We start from the raw sequence: 18,034 nt of genomic DNA on the forward strand, positions 1-18,034 counted from the left end.
AGCCGCCTTTGATCTATAAGGCTCCAACGTGATAAGTTTCTTTCAGTTTTCCAACAAAGATTGAAGCCAGGCCGAAGCACAGCTATGAATCCCTCTCTCTGCCAGATGTTGAAGGATAATATCATGATGACCGTCCTGACTCGTTCAGAAGCGGTCGCTCCCCACACGCTCCCTGGTCACTTGGTATCGTAGCGCTATTGTGCTCATTTCTGCCATTAATCAATTTGCGCATTGCCCTCATTGTCTGTATTATCATTTGTGGCTGACTGGTATCGTAGCGCTATATTGCATTGACCTCATTGCTTGTATTATTGTTTGTGGCTGACTGATATTGTAGCGCTATATTGCATTGCTCGCACTGCTTTTGTAATCATTTGTGCCTGATTGTGCCGGTGCCTCTGCCCATATCTTAGCGACATCCCAGACTGTGCCCCAATCTCGTCCTGTTTCACTTTTGTTTTTGCTGCCATCTTGTTGTTGTGCCTCCTAGCCCGTCTCTCCACCCCGCTCCCGCCTCCCAGCTGCTCCTCCCTCCCACAGATAGCTAAGGAACGTCCCGTTTGTCTAAGCGCTGTGACCGTCCTGACTCGTTCAGAAGCGGTCGCTCCCCACACGCTCCCTGGTCACTTGGTATCATAGCGCTATTGTGCTCATTGCTGCCATTAACCAATTTGCGCATTGCCCTCATTGTCTGTATTATCATTTGTGGCTGACTGGTATCGTAGCGCTATATTGCATTGTCCTCATTGCTTGTATTATTGTTTGTGGCTGACTGATATCGTAGCGCTATATTGCATTGCTCGCACTGCTTTTGTAATCATTTGTGCCTGATTGTGCCGGTGCCTCTGCCCATATCTTAGCGACATCCCAGACTGTGCCCCAGTCTCGTCCTGTTTCACTTTTGTTTTTGCTGCCATCTTGTTGTTGTGCTTCCTAGCCCGTCTCTCCACCCCGCTCCCGCCTCCCAGCTGCTCCTCCCTCGCTCCGCCCCCCTCCACTCTCCACTTATGACAGATGCATTTGCGCGCAGCGTCCACGCGCAGCGGACGCGCCCTATGCGCACCGAAGGCGCGCCAAAGGTAAGCCCGTCTACGCCCGTCCGCGCCCGGACTGCACCCAGCGCCAGACCCCCGGTCCCGCACAATCCACCCCACCCGCATAACGTACGACGCCGCAACCCTCTCTGCACTCAACACAGGACGTCTCCCAGACTGCTACCAAGCCGCCCCAGGACACACCCATGGACCCTTCACCTGCCACTCCTGCAAGCTAGACTGCATCGGGACCCACACCAAATCCACAAACGCCAAACAGAACTCCGACACTAACAACCTGAAGTGCATCCTGCTCAACACCCGCTCGGTCCACAAACACGCCACTGAACTATGGAACTTACTAGACACCGCATCGCCGGACGTCGCCTTCCTCACAGAAACCTGGATGAACGCCTCATCAGCGCCCGACATCGCCATAGCCATCCCGGACGGCTACAAGATCATCCGAAAGGACCGCACCAACCAAACAGGAGGAGGCATCGCCATCGTCCATAAAAACACCATCCGCATCACGACCAGTTCCGACGACAACCTCGCAACCGCCGAACACCTTCACTTCCAGATTCACACCGACCCTAAGACCACACTCAGAGGCACCCTCATCTACAGACCCCACAGGACCCCGCACACAATTCAGCGAAGACATCGCAGACTTCATCAGCCCACACACCCTCCCCTCCGAGGACTACATTCTACTAGGAGACCTCAACTTCCACCTAGAAAAGAACAACGACAGCAACACCACCACCCTTCTGGACAACCTCGCCAACCTCGGAATCAAACAACTGGTAAACACCCCCACCCACTACACCGGACATACGCTCGACCCAATCTTCTCCTCCAGCAAGTACATCTCCTTCAATCACGCCACAGGACTCCATTTGACGCACCACAGCTGCGTTCACTTCAACTACAAAAAAAACACGACCCACCACCACCCACAACCAATCCCCCGCAGAAACTGGAACAAAATTACCACCGACCAGCTCTTCACATCGCTTTACCAAAACCCTCCCGCCAAATCATTGGACCCAAATCAAGCAGCCATCAACCTCACACAATGGATCACTCACTGCGCAGACGAATTAGCACCCTTGAAAAACCATCTAACCGAGCAAGGTAGCAAAAAAGCCCCCTGGTTCAATGGCGACCTTAAGAAATCCAAAAAGATCTGCCGCACCCTCGAGAAAGCCTGGCGAAAAAACCCAACCACTGACAACATGACCACCTTCAAGAACGCCACCCGCAAACACCACCAGCTGATCCGATCCACCAAGAAATCAGCATTTAAGGATCGACTCGACAACAACGCCCACAACAGCAAGGAACTTTTCAACATCGTCAAAGAATTTACCAACCCCACCGCCGACACCAAAGACATCACTCCATCTCAAGACCTCTGCGACTCTCTAGCCTCGTTCTTCCACAACAAAATCGCTGACATACATAACAGCTTTGGCGACCAGTCCACCCCCCTCACCTCCAAACCAAAGCCCCCCTCCGACATCCTTTGCGCCTGGAACCCAATGAGCACTGAAGACACCATCCGCTTGATGAACTCCATCCACTCCGGATCGCCAACCGACCCATGTCCCCACCACATCTTCAACAAAGCAGACTCCATCATCGCACCCCATCTCCGAGATGTCATCAACTGCTTCCTCTACACTGCTACCTTCCCAGAAAGCTGAAAACATGCCGAACTCAGCGCTATCCTGAAGAAACCCACAGCAGACCCCACCGAACTTAAGAACTACCGCCCCATTTCGCTCCTCCCATTCCCTGCCAAAGTCATTGAGAAAACCGTCAACAATCAGCTCGCCACCTTCCTCGAATCTAACGGCTCCCTCGACCCATCACAGTCCGGCTTCCGAGCCAAACACAGCACCGAGACTGCCCTCATCGCAGCCACAGACGACATTCGAACACTACTTGACAACGGAGAAACAGCTGCCCTCATCCTACTGGACCTCTCCGCAGCCTTCGACACAGTCTGCCATAGCACCCTGATACAACGCCTCAGCAACGTCGGGATACAAGGAAAAGCACTGGACTGGATCAACTCATTCTTCACCGGAAGAACCCAGAAAGTCCGCCTCCCCCTTTCAGATCAGAGGCCACTGAAGTCATCTGCGGTGTACCACAAGGATCTTCACTCAGTCCCACCCTCTTCAACGTATACATGAGTCCCCTCGCATCCATGGCGCGCCAACACAACCTCAACATCATCTCCTACGCAGACGACACCCAGCTGATCCTCTCCCTCACCAAAGACCCAAACACCGCCAAAACCAACCTACACGAAGGAATGAAAGAAGTAGCCGAGTGGATGAAGAACAGCCGTTTAAAACTGAATTCAGACAAAACGGAAGTCCCAGTGGCGGTGCGTCCATGGGGGGCGTTGGGGCGTTGCCCCACTAGCCATGGACGACCGCACTGCCAAAATGAGCGTAATTACTTTTCTTTAAAATAAAACTGAGCCGAGCGCGCAGGCACCCGAGCACTGCACGCTACCGGCCCGGGACAAGCCCGACTGAATCGGGCATCCATTAAGGAAGTGGGCCGTGGGGGGCGGGGCTGAGGCAGAGAGTGACAGGCAGAGGCAGGCAGCACACAGTTACAGTACAGACAGCTGCCCGCTGACAGCGCATGTAAAATCCCGGAGTCTTTAATATTTTGCCTGGCCCGCGCATGCGTAGACTGTAGCACTTCCCCCTCCCTCCCCCCCTCTTGCACTCAGAGACATAGGCAGGACCCGGGCCCCCGTCTGATTTAGGGCAGATAGTATCCTGCACTTCGCCAATCCTGGCGCAGTGGCGCTGTTAACGCTGCGCCAGGATTGGCTGCTGCAGCAGGATGGTGCAGCGTGGGTGTTGGCTGATATCTATACTGAGGGCCGCACACTATGGCCAATCACATATGGCTATATCGCCATGTCGTTTGTGATTGGCCATTTGCCTACGCTGTGGGGTCGTCACCGCGCGTGGCACACCAGTGCTGGAGACTCCTCATCGTGACCAGCAGTGAAGTCGTCGTTGCGTTGGCGTTTCAGAGTGCAGCCTACCGCCTGCGGCCTGCCTGGACCTTTGCTTGTGCAGCAGAGTAGACACTAGCAATAGCAGCAGAAGTAGTGTGCGTGCAGTCTGAGTCAGTGCCAGCCGTCCAGCCCATCGTCCACCCACGTAAGTTAAACAGAAAGTGGTTAGAGTTGTGTGTGTAAGAGCAGGCACAAGTTAACACAGCGCACCACTGTTCCAAAATCACGCAGCACCCATCGGCTGTGCGTCTGGTAACGCTGGGAAATGGTCTCAAAGCTGGGGCGGCCACATTCACTAGAAATAAGGCAATTAGTGTAAAACGCCCGATTTCGTGGCAAAAATCCTACCTAAAGAGAAGCGCTGATTCCTTGCAGAACTTTACCGTCTGATCCCCTGCATTTCCCCTCTCCCTGTCCCCGTGTGGGTGGGCAGCACAGCCTCGCCATCAGCATGCCAGCAGCTGCTCTCCAGCTGGCCGTGAGAATGACCAATTCACTCCCAAAGAGGGTAAAGGCAAAGAAACAGGCGCCAATCAGTTCATTGCCTCACAGCAATAACCCCCAGCAAACAGTGGCATTTAAGTGGATCATGATTTTTGTTTTGATGAAAAACACCAGTGTGCGGGCGGTGGAGGCAGCTGAGGGAACAGGGGCCCGCATTTCCAACACGTTCTGCTGCCTGGAACCCCCTCTCCTGGTTTTCCTTGAGGCACCCCAGCCTAAATATTTAATTTGACTCCAATTAATAATCAGCAATCTTCCACTCATTGTGCGAGCAAAAAACACGCCCCGCCCTCTTTCCCCGGTCCCTCTCCCGGCCCGTCTCCCGGCCCGTCTCCTGCGTGCAGCTAGCTATGTGTTATTGAATTAATTAAGCGCATTCTCGCTAATCTAATGCTCATGATTGGGAACCAATTCTAGCCTGTAACATGAGAGCATTCTCTCTGCTGCTGAGGCAGCCGTCTCAGAGATCTGACTCTTTAATAGTGTATGCAAATCCTGTTTGATTACTGCAATGCACGGGATTTGCTTCTGCCGCTATATGGTAAATAGTAATGAGGTAACCCAGGGCCAGAGCTGCTTCCTAGAAAAAGTACAATTAAATGTGCCTTTTATCTTACCAAATAATATTCCTGTCTAAATGCATTAATCACAAAAATGCCTGCCCCTAAATGCGCTTTAAAGACTGGGAGAAGTTATAGGCCAAACTAACTTGCTGTACAGATACAATGAACATTTAACCCGTATTTACCCTTGTCACGTGGATGGGGTATAGTATAGGTAGTCTAAAAAAAAATGAAGGAACAGTTTTTTTTTAAAGTTATATATAGCGCGAACTCGATCCGACCGAAGGTGTTGGACTCGGAGCTCTTTACACGAGGACCAATTCCAATTGTATTATGCAAGGACACCTTTTTTGAGGCACAAGAATTGTAAAAGATTTGCCCAGAATCACAAGATGTTGAGCTAAAGTGCCTAGACTCGAACAGGGTTCCTCATTTCTTAAAGTCGGGGGCTCTGGCCTTCCCCCCCATCCTCTCCTTTACTTTCAGAGGTCAAGTCAGCTAGCAACGTACAAGCATTGGTATTTATTTCATTTTCCGTGGACCAAACGTGAGAAACAAAAAGAGAGGTTTCTCTCTCGGTCCTCATGGTTGGTCAGCTGATGTTGAACACATCTGCTATATCAAGAACTAACAAAGCAACCAAGAGGTTTGACTTTTGTGTACTGCTTGCATACAGAGGCAAAAACAGTACTGGGGCACATCCACACAAAAATGGAATGTTATCCACGGTAACACATGAGTATACATATATCCAGGGCTTTACGTGGGCCAGGTCACTGTTCTCAGCCCCTGACCCGACTAGTAGCTTCCTGACCTTTGCTCTGCATTCTAAACTCTGCTCAGCGCTCCATCTCGTACTTGTGTCGCCCATTTATAACGCGCTCCTTTTCGATTGTCCAAACCCTCTGTCTGGTTCTCATTGGTAAAGCTCTGCCATGCACATAAACTGGCTTCTCTTCCGAGCTGCAGGCCAGCAGCAGCACCTGAAGGAAAGGATGAAAGGCGGAGTCGACCCACTTGGATTCGAACCGTCCGTCGCCATGAGGTCGAGCTCAGCCTCAGATTCCTAAAGTGTATAATCATTAATTAATACACTCTGCGCCATGGCGGCTGGTACATCCAACAAAGTTAATTTTGTTTGCAAAGCGCACACTGTTACTAGTTAAATTGCTTCTAGGAGGTGCTTTCGAGAGCAGCACCAGTACGTGTGAGAGAGGTTTGCACTCAGCGCTTGTGATTGTATGCTGCATTCATTGGTTGGTGCTGTCTTCCCTGCTGTGGTTACAGTTGTGGTCACTGCGTTGGTCTCTACTCTGATGGCACCTTTGATCACTACTGGAGTCCTGTTATATCATTAGCTCTGTAGTACTTGCAGCCGTTGTTACTGCTGTTGCATCAGTTGTTGCTACAGTGGTGGTGGCAATTGTCACATCGGTTGTGACTCAATCGGAGGCAACTGTTGATGCTATTGTACTCCACTGGTGTGGTTACTACTGTGGTCGCTGCTGTTGTCCCTGCAGTGCAGACAGCTGTTGTTGCTTGTATGGTCCTTGTCACGATGGAACCTGTGATTGCTTCATTGGTAACTGCTATGACAGCACATGTGTTACTGCTACGGTGACAGCTGTTGTTGCCGCTCTGTTCCCTTCTGTGGTTATAGATGTGGCTACTACTGTAGTCCCTGCTGTGAATGCTCACTCAAGTCACTGGGAGTACCGGGGGCAGAATGTGTGTCAGGAAAACTGCATCGTTCAGTCGCATAAAGGGACTGTTTTTCATTGCCCATACGAATGAAAAACTCAATTCAAAATGTACAAGTGCTCAAAAAAGCCCAGAAATCCCCTGTTTATATTTTCCCAGGCATTCTCATGTTTGCTGTTAAATGAGATCTTGCCAACGCGAAATCTGTCTCTAGCAGACCTGATAAGATATAGCCAGGGGCCACGAAGGTAGAATGCAATTTCATTTTAAAGGGCCAGTAAAGCATTTTATCCCGCTCAGTACACTGTTTCTTTCTCTAGCTGTCAGTACCAAACAGAGTCGAGCTTCATCCCCATTCAGGGAAACATTCTGTTTACAAAGAATGGAAACAGCTGGTAGCCGAAGTGGAATATTTCCGTGTAGCGCATGTAAACACAATTCCCTTTTTCAAGTGCTACTGAATAGGTTTTCATATTATGGCAGGCCGGCATTAGCTCAACTCTAGCTTTTCATGATGTGTGGGTAGTGAGACAGACCGACCCTCTGTTATAATCCATGTCAATGTTGTTTGTAAGGCGCACGCAACATAATTGAACTGCTTCTAGGTGCTTTTCTGAACAGAAACAGTATTAAGTGTGAGGGTGGTTTGCATAGAGGGGGCTTGTGGGATTTTAAGGCAGGCAGGCAGGCAAGCATTGCTGGCCGAGTTAGGTGGATCGACTCTAGCTTTTCATGGTGTGTGACGAAGGGACTTCACTGCCCACAGGGCCACTGCTGTAGGGTTACTTGGCTATCTGCTTTGGGTCCAACACTTAGGGTTGAGCCTCTGGACATCAACAGCAAAAAGGGGTCTGGTTGTCAGAGGACAGTAGTCGCTGACTGCCCGGGCGCCCCTAAAAGGACAGGCACTACCGAGGTCTATTTGGTGCTGCTGACACTGCTGAGTGCTGGGCTCATGGTAAGGGGGGCCGAACTATAGAGGTGAAGAACTAAATAGAATTGACTCAGTTGGAGCACATGACCCCTCGTTGCCATGGGACACCCTAAAACACTCCCCACATTGCTCTGCCATAATTTGTGGCCCCAGGTCATGTTTATCCTAGAGAGAGATCAGAGTTTTGTCTAATGGAGGTTTTGACTCATGGAAAGGTAGCAGAGAAGGTTAATATGCCTGCTGCAAGGAACATGTACCTGATCCAGATCACAAAATGCTGTAAATAGGTCAGTGAGTCACTGCATTTGTCTGTTATGAAGCTCTGTTGTTATACTGAATAAGCAGCTACCTAGTATGTTATATGACAGCTCTTTAATAATGTAATACCTGCACTTTCACAATTGCTTTATTAACCTTCCTGCTTTCTCAAATTTGCCTGAAAATGCACCATTTTCCCACTATTTTTTCAAAATTTTCTCGGGGGGAAATCCCCCCGAACCATCCTTGGGGGGTCCAGGCTGGCTCGCTACGCTCGCTCGCTACGGTGCAGTATGATTATCACTTTACGCCATACCACTTTCAAATCTCACCAGCCGCCACTGGGAAGTCCTCATCTTAGGATGATCCCCCTCCGCTTGGGACGACTCATGGTGGCCACCGGCCCTGGGCATCGCACCCAAACCAACGGACCACGCACGTAACCTGGGCTTCATCCTGGACTCCTCCCTATCGATGACCAGACAAGTCAACGCCATCTCATCATCATGCTTTAACATCCTACGTATGCTCAAAAAAATCTTCCGCTGGATCCCCACCGAAACAAAAAAAAAACGGTCACCCAAGCACTTGTCACAAGCCGACTGGACTACGGAAACACCCTTTACGCCGGAACAACAGCCAATTTACAGAAAAAACTCCAACGCATTCAGAACGCCTCAGCCAGACTTATCCTAGACATCCCCGCCAAGCTCACATATCCGGTCACCTGAGAGACCTCCACTGGCTCCCCGTCAACAAGAGAATAACGTTCCGTCTACTCACCCACGCACACAAAGCCCTCTACGACCTAGGACCCAAATACCTCAACACGCGCCTGACCTTCTACACCCCCACCCGCCAACTACGATCGTCCAATCAAGCCCTCGCCGCGATTCCACGCATCCGAAGATCCACCATGGGAGGAAGATCCTTCTCCTACTTAGCGTCCAAGACCTGGAATTCTCTCCCCACCCACCTCCGCCTTACACAGAACCACCTCTCCTTCAGAAAGCAACTCAAGACCTGGTTATTCGATAAGTAACGCTCCCCCCCTCCCTCAAGCGCCTTGAGACCCTCTGGGTGAGTAGTGCGCTATACAAATTCTAACTTGACTTGACTTGACTTGATGAATCAAATCAAAGACCGCCAAGATATCTAAATGAATCAGCACAGCATTTATTCCAAATCTAAGAGCAGCTTAAGGAGTTTGGTTACTTCAAGGAGTGCAGACTCCCTGGAGTGTCCAGGTCTGAAACCTGCTTGAAACCAGGGAAGAAGGCTATGTGATTCTAAGGCATTGATCAATAGACTTATTTTAACTCTGTAAGATCTGAGGTTTACTTCAGAATCACCGAGTTGCCTCTTGCATTTAATGTGGTCTTTGAGTGACTCAAAGGTTTGGCTGATGGACGTCTGGTAGTGATGTGTGAGAGACAGGTTGTTGCTGTTACTGAATGAAAACGCACTGGCGCCATTCCAGAGAGGCCAAGGAAGATTGACTATCTGGTTCTGGGCAGGAGATTTGATCAACATGTCAATGCTTTCCCTCAAATGGATTTTTTACCTGTGATTGCTCCCTCAGATGGATCTTCATGTGCAGGGCCCTGCCGGTCCAGAGCAGAAGGAACAGAAAACCAAGCAGCAAGGCGGCCACGACTAGCCGCACAGCATTGAGCCTGGCGGAGTCTCTCTCCAGCGGCTCAGAGGTCCAAACTAAGGGAATAGAAATTCATATTTGTTTAATTAAAAACTAATATAAAGCAATGGATAGCGGAATCATTCACCTGTTATTAGCAAACTTAAGACATTTGTTTAGTCTTGTGTTTATATCACTGGAATAAAAATGAGCTTAAATGTGGCTTTTACGTTTAAATGTGTTTCAATAATGTTGAGCAGCCTCTCGATGATAAACCATGGGCCATATTTACAACAAAGTGGTGGAGCGTGCCGTTAGCCTCCTTGGCATAACACCTCTCTCCGCCACTTCATAAACCCAGGGCTGCACCTTATTTATGACAATACGGTGCTGCCCTGCGTTTCCCCCTGCGCTGGCGCAAAATCTAGCAGCCTAGAACCAATGCAGGCAGCCTTGCACCACAGAGCATGGGAAGATTGTTTATGTGCAGAAAGGTATCCCATAAACAATCTTGAAATGATGTTTTGTAACTTTTAGTGTGATGCTTCAGCAGCACACATAAAAGTTGCAAAAGTCAATTTTTTGGGATTGTTTATGTACATGAAGATACACCTTCCTGCACATAAACAATCAATGGCGTTTTGCTGCTTCTATGTGCGCTGCGCAACGCAGCACACATACAAACTGCAAGAAAATGAGGAGAACAAATGCATTTCTCCTCGTTTTACCTGTTAAAGACCAGGGGGCATATTATCAAGCCTGGGCGATAAAATTATCGCTGCTTTATTGGCAGGAAACTGCCGATAAAGTGGTGATAATGGGCTTGATAATATGCTCTATGGAATTCCAATCGAAGCTCATGTTAAATGTCCTTCACATCTAACATGAGCTTCGATTGGAATTCTATAGATCCTATTATCAAGCCCATTATCTCCACTTTAGCGGCAGTTACCTGCCGATAAAGCGGCGATAATTTTATCGCCCAGGCTTGATAATATGGCTCCAGGTTTTCCCTGGTCTTAATTTTGGCGCTGCCTCCTATTTACGCCACCCTTGTAAATAGAGGTCTGAACTGGGGTGGTGTGGTGAACAAAAGAACTATGGATTTAACCCAGATCTCTTTACTGGGAGTTACAGTATGATTTATTCAGCATTCCGTCCATCACTTGTTTGCGTGGCAACCTTGTAAATATTTGCAGTGTCAAAATTAATGGGAGTTGCGGTGGAACGCCCATTGCAACAGCCATTTCCATCCGCTTTCACACTAAGTACTTGCAAAAACCACAGTTGATGGACAGAATGTAGAACAATGTCTTACATTCACCCCAGTACAAAAATCTGGGCCTAAATCCATTGTTTTTTTGCACTCCACACCACCCTAGGTCAGACAATGGCTATATGCAAATCAGCCTTGACCCTGTGCCTCATGGGAACAGTCCAGTCCGAACTACCAAGCCATGTCTTTCCTAGACCGGAATCAAGCATCCAAGGAGTGTTTCTGGCTATCAGCCTTCTTCAGCCTGGATAGCTTGACTTCAGTGATGTGGAGAGCCTGGGACTCACGTCTGAGCATACCCAGCCCACTCAGGGTGAAAATTGCAAAAACCACAGTTGGTATGCTCAGACGTGAGTCCCAGGCTCTCCACATCACTGGAGTCAAGCTATCCAGGCTGATGAAGGCTGATAGCCAGAAACCGGTCCTTGGATGCTTGATTCCGGTCTGGGAAAAACATGGCTTGGTAGTTCGGACTGGACTGTTCCCATGAGGCACAGGGTCAGAGCTGATTTGCATATAGCCAGTGTCTAACCCAGGGTGGTGTGGAGTGCAAAAAACCGATGGATTTAGGCCCAGATCTTTGTACTGGGGTGAATGTAAGACATTGCTCTACATTCTGTCCATCAACTGTGGTTTTTGCAATTCACACTAAGTACAGCGTGAGAGGGGACCTTATGTACAAGGTGATGTTAAGCCATGTTAAGTGGCTTAACACTGCCTTGTAAATAAGGCAAAACCCCCATCGACACCACAAAGTTACTAAAAGTGGCATTGTGCTGGCGATTGGGGCTTGTAAATATAGCCCCATGTGGGAAGAAGATGAAGAAAGAGATGGATAAAGCACTCCGTCAATCTATACCTTTGAATGCATCATATCGAGTGCGGGCCGGAATTCTTGAGAGCAGCGGCATCTAACGTTCATAGAGAAAGAACCTCACCCTGGTATCACAAATGTCTTCTTGGAAAATTTTCAAGATAATCCTGGAAAACTCTGCTGAGACTTACCGATAGATTTAGAACGTACCACTCAAGAAGATTTCAGGATTCATATTGAGACTTTACCGGTAGATCTTCCCGTTGACTATACCGTCAAAAACAGTTCATGATCCCAATGGAACAAATGAGCACGACTGACCTTTAGGGTTTATATCCAGGGTCTTTGGCTAAAATGCTTCCACGTCCACTCAGCGGCATGAACACTGACCCCTCTGAGTAGTGACAGTGTCTGCATTCCCACAGAGAGCTAGGCTCTTCTAGGCTGCCTCATATCCACTTCTGAGTATCACGCTCCAAACAGGCGAACCCGGCATGGGAAGATTTTATATAAGAATTGATCACCCACCAGTAGTCTGATGAGATCACCAAGCACTTTTATTCTTGTTCATTAATAACAATGGTGATCCCAAATCTACCTTCTCTCATTGACTTTGTGTTGCGCAACGTAACTTAGGTAATATCTCATCCTTAAATATGGGCCCCATTTTGGAGAACCTTCCTGGGCTCTACATGACAAGATTCAGGAGAACAGTGAGACAGTGCGTACATTGTTTCTGTTCAGGACAGAGTCGCGCCCGCAGTGATGGTGACTTCACATCATGAGTCTCCTTCAGCTCCTTGGTATATATATGACTCAACAACTGCAAAATGCACTTGTGAACAAAACGTAAACACCTGAAGAAAATAGGGTGAAATGTAAGGAAGGGCTTAAGACCTTTATAGCACAACTCAAAGAGGCATGCTCAGGAGCTCAGAGAGATGCGCTCTTAATAATACCCAGGAACTCAAAGAGATACGCTTAATATTACTCAGGAACTCAAAGAGATACGCTTAATATTACTCAGGAACTCAAAGAGACACGCTCTTAGTGTTACTCAGGAACTCAAAGAGCCACGCGCTTAGTGTTACTCAGGAACTCAAAGAGACGCACTCTTAATATTACTCAGGAACTCAAAGAGACGCACTCTTAGTATTACCGAGGAACTCAAAGAGATTCGCTCTTAATATTACTCAGGAACTCAAAGAGACACGCTCTTAGTGTTACTCAGGAACCCAAAGAGATGCGCTCTTAATATTACTCAGGAACTCAAAGAGACACGCTCTTAGTGTTACTCAGGAACTCAAAGAGATGCGCTCTTAATATTACTCAGGAACTCAAAGAGACGCACTCTTAATATTACTCAGGAACTCAAAGAGACACGCTCTTAGTGTTACTCAGGAACTCAAAGAGACACGCTCTTAGTGTTACTCAGGAACTCAAAGAGACACGCTCTTAGTGTTACTCAGGAACTCAAAGAGACACGCTCTTAGTGTTACTCAGGAACTCAAAGAGATGCGCTCTTAATATTACTCAGGAACTCAAAGAGACACGCTCTTAGTGTTACTCAGGAACTCAAAGAGATGCGCTCTTAGTGTTACTCAGGAACTCAAAGACACACGTTCTTAGTGTTACTCAGGAACGCAAAGAGATGCGCTCTTAATATTACTCAAGAACTCAGAGACACGCTCTTAGTGTTACTCAGGAACTCAAAGACACCCGCTCTTAATATTACTCAGGAACTCAGAGAGACGCGCTCTTAATATTACTCAGGAACTCAAAGAGACGCGCTCTTAATATTACTCAGGAACTCCAAGAGATGCGCCCCTAGTGTTACCCAGGAACTCAAAGAGATGCGCTCTTAGTGTTACTCAGGAACTCAAACAGACACGCTCTTAGTGTTACTCAGGAACTCAAAGAGATGCACTCTTAATATTACTCAGGAACTCAAAGAGATGCGCTCTTAGTGTTACTCAGGAAATCAGAGAGACACGCTCTTAGTATTACTCAGGAACTCAAAGAGACACGCTCTTGATATTACTCAGGAACTCAGAGAGACGTGCTCTTAATAGTACTCAAGAACTCAAAGAGACACAGTCTTAATATTACTCAGGAACTCAGAGAGACACGCTCTTAATATTACTCAGGAAATCAAAGCGATGCTCTTAATATTACTTAGGAACTCAAAGAGACACGCTCTTAGTGTTACTCAGGAACTCAAAGAGATGTGCTCTTAATATTACTCAAGAACTCAAAGAGACACGCTCTTAATATTACTCAGGAACTCAAAGATAACCGTTTTAATATTTCTCAGGAACTCAAAGAGACGCGCTGCTAGTATTACTCAGGAACTCAAAGAGACTCACTTTTAATATTAGGAAGTCAAAGAGATGCACTCTTAATAATACTCAGGAACTCAAAGAGACGCACTCTTAATATTACTCAGGAACTCAAAGATAACCGTTTTAATATTTCTCAGGAACTCAAAGAGACGCGCTGCTAGTATTACTCAGGAACTCAAAGAGACTCACTTTTAATATTAGGAAGTCAAAGAGATGCACTCTTAATAATACTCAGGAACTCAAAGAGACGCGCTCTTAATATTACTCAGGAACTCAAAGATAACCGTTTTAATATTTCTCAGGAACTCAAAGAGACGCGCTCTTAATAATACTCATGAACTCAAAGAGACGCACTCTTAATATTTCTCAGGAACTCAAACAGACGCACTCTTAATATTACTCAGGAATTCAAAGAGAAGCGATCTTAATTATACTCAGGAACTCAAAGAGACACGCTCTTATTATTACTCAGGAACTCAAAGAGATGCGCTCTTAATATTACTTAGGAACTTAAAGAGAGACGCTCTTAATAATACCCATGATCTCAAAGAGGTGCGCTATTAATATTACTCAGGAATTCAAAGAGACGCGCTCTTAGTCTTACTCAAGAACTCAAAGAGACACAGTCTTAATATTACTCAGGAACTCAGAGAGACACGCTCTTAATATTACTCAGGAAATCAAACAGATGCTCTTAATATTACTTAGGAACTCACAGAGACACGCTCTTAGTGTTACTCAGGAACTCAAAGAGATGCGCTCTTAATAATACTCAGGAACTCAAAGAGACGCGCTGCGAGGATTACTCAGGAACTCAAAGAGACACACTTTTAATATTAGGAAGTCAAAGAGATGCACTCTTAATAATACTCAGGAACTCAAAGATACGCGCTCCTAATATTACTCAGGAACACAAAGATAACCATTTTAATATTTCACAGGAACTCAAAGAGACGCGCTCTTAATAACACTCATGAACTCAAAGAGACGCACTCTTAATATTTCTCAGGAACTCAAAGAGACGCACTCTTAATATTACTCAGGAACTCAAAGATAACCGTTTTAATATTTCTCAGGAACTCAAAGAGACGTGCTCTTAATAATACTCATGAACTCAAAGAGACGCACTCTTAATATTTCTCAGGAACCCAAAGAGACACGCTCTTATAATTACTCAGGAACTCAAAGAGATGCGCTCTTAATATTACTCAGGAACTCAAAGATAAGCATTTTAATATTTCTCAGGAACTCAAAGAGACGCGCACTTAATAATATTCATGAACTCAAAGAGACGCACTCTTAATATTACTCAGGAATTCAAAGAGAAGCGATCTTAATTATACTCAGGCACTCAAAGAGACACACTCTTATTATTACTCAGGAACTCAAAGAGACACGCTCTTATTATTACTCAGGAACTCAAAGAGATGCGCTCTTAATAATACTCAGGAACTCAAAGAGACGCACTTTTAATATTAGGAAGTCAAAGAGATGCACTCTTAATAATACTCAGGAACTCAAAGATAACCGTTTTAATATTTCTCAGGAACTCAAAGAGACGCGCTGCTAGTATTACTCAGGAACTCAAAGAGACTCACTTTTAATATTAGGAAGTCAAAGAGATGCACTCTTAATAATACTCAGGAACTCAAAGAGACGCGCTCTTAATATTACTCAGGAACTCAAAGATAACCGTTTTAATATTTCTCAGGAACTCAAAGAGACGCGCTCTTAATAATACTCATGAACTCAAAGAGACGCACTCTTAATATTTCTCAGGAACTCAAACAGACGCACTCTTAATATTACTCAGGAATTCAAAGAGAAGCGATCTTAATTATACTCAGGAACTCAAAGAGACACGCTCTTATTATTACTCAGGAACTCAAAGAGATGCGCTCTTAATATTACTTAGGAACTTAAAGAGAGACGCTCTTAATAATACCCATGATCTCAAAGAGGTGCGCTATTAATATTACTCAGGAATTCAAAGAGACGCGCTCTTAGTCTTACTCAAGAACTCAAAGAGACACAGTCTTAATATTACTCAGGAACTCAGAGAGACACGCTCTTAATATTACTCAGGAAATCAAAGAGATGCTCTTAATATTACTTAGGAACTCACAGAGACACGCTCTTAGTGTTACTCAGGAACTCAAAGAGATGCGCTCTTAATAATACTCAGGAACTCAAAGAGACGCGCTGCGAGGATTACTCAGGAACTCAAAGAGACACACTTTTAATATTAGGAAGTCAAAGAGATGCACTCTTAATAATACTCAGGAACTCAAAGATACGCGCTCCTAATATTACTCAGGAACACAAAGATAACCATTTTAATATTTCACAGGAACTCAAAGAGACGCGCTCTTAATAACACTCATGAACTCAAAGAGACGCACTCTTAATATTTCTCAGGAACTCAAAGAGACGCACTCTTAATATTACTCAGGAACTCAAAGATAACCGTTTTAATATTTCTCAGGAACTCAAAGAGACGTGCTCTTAATAATACTCATGAACTCAAAGAGACGCACTCTTAATATTTCTCAGGAACCCAAAGAGACACGCTCTTATAATTACTCAGGAACTCAAAGAGATGCGCTCTTAATATTACTCAGGAACTCAAAGATAAGCATTTTAATATTTCTCAGGAACTCAAAGAGACGCGCACTTAATAATATTCATGAACTCAAAGAGACGCACTCTTAATATTACTCAGGAATTCAAAGAGAAGCGATCTTAATTATACTCAGGCACTCAAAGAGACACACTCTTATTATTACTCAGGAACTCAAAGAGACACGCTCTTATTATTACTCAGGAACTCAAAGAGATGCGCTCTTAATAATACTCAGGAACTCAAAGAGACGCACTTTTAATATTAGGAAGTCAAAGAGATGCACTCTTAATAATACTCAGGAACTCAAAGAGACGCGCTCCTAATATTACTCAGGAACTCAAAGATAACCGTTTTAATTTTTCTCAGGAACTCAAAGAGACGCGCTCTTAATAATACTCATGAACTCAAAGAGACACGCTCTTATTATTACTCAGGAACCCAAAGAGATACGCTCCTAATATTACTCAGGAACTCAAAGATAACCGTTTTAATATTTCTGAGGAACTCAAAGAGACGCGCTCTTAATAATACTCATGAACTCAAAGAGACGCACTCTTAATATTACTCAGGAATTCAAAGAGAAGCGATCTTAATTATACTCAGGAACTCAAAGAGACACGCTCTTATTATTACTCAGGAACTCAAAGAGATGTGCTCTTAATATTACTTAGGAACTTAAAGAGAGACGCTCTTAATAATACCCATGATCTCAAAGAGGTGCGCTATTAATAATACTCAGGAATTCAAAGAGACGCGCTCTTAGTATTACTCAAGAACTCAAAGAGACACGTTCTTATTATTACTCAGGAACTCAAAGAGACGCTCTTAATATTACTCAGGAAATCAAAGAGATGCTCTTAATATTACTTAGGAACTCAAAGATAACCGTTTTAATATTGCTCAGGAACTCAAAGAGACGCGCTCTTATCATTACTCAGGAACTCAAAGAGACGCACTCTTAATATTACTCAGGAACTCAAAGATAACCGTTTTAATATTTCTCAGGAACTCAAAGAGACGTGCTCTTAATAATACTCATGAACTCAAAGAGACGCACTCTTAATATTTCTCAGGAACCCAAAGAGACACGCTCTTATAATTACTCAGGAACTCAAAGAGATGCGCTCTTAATATTACTCAGGAACTCAAAGATAAGCATTTTAATATTTCTCAGGAACTCAAAGAGACGCGCACTTAATAATATTCATGAACTCAAAGAGACGCACTCTTAATATTACTCAGGAATTCAAAGAGAAGCGATCTTAATTATACTCAGGCACTCAAAGAGACA

General features: G+C 45.7%; 1 protein-coding gene across 1 annotated transcript in view; it reads right to left on the reverse strand.

Moving 5' to 3' along the window:
* The window catches only part of LOC144752945 (pregnancy-specific glycoprotein 22-like), a 230,167-nt gene that overhangs the window by 45,061 nt on the left and 167,072 nt on the right, over positions 1–18,034 (reverse strand). Inside the window, exon 6 of the mRNA XM_078640756.1 lies at positions 9,617–9,765. Within this exon, the coding sequence (XP_078496882.1) occupies positions 9,617–9,765 (149 nt within the window). The remainder of the gene's footprint in view (positions 1–9,616; positions 9,766–18,034) is intronic.

Source organism: Lissotriton helveticus, chromosome 5_1 (assembly GCF_964261635.1).
Source record: "Lissotriton helveticus chromosome 5_1, aLisHel1.1, whole genome shotgun sequence".
Lineage (NCBI taxonomy): Eukaryota > Metazoa > Chordata > Amphibia > Caudata > Salamandridae > Lissotriton > Lissotriton helveticus.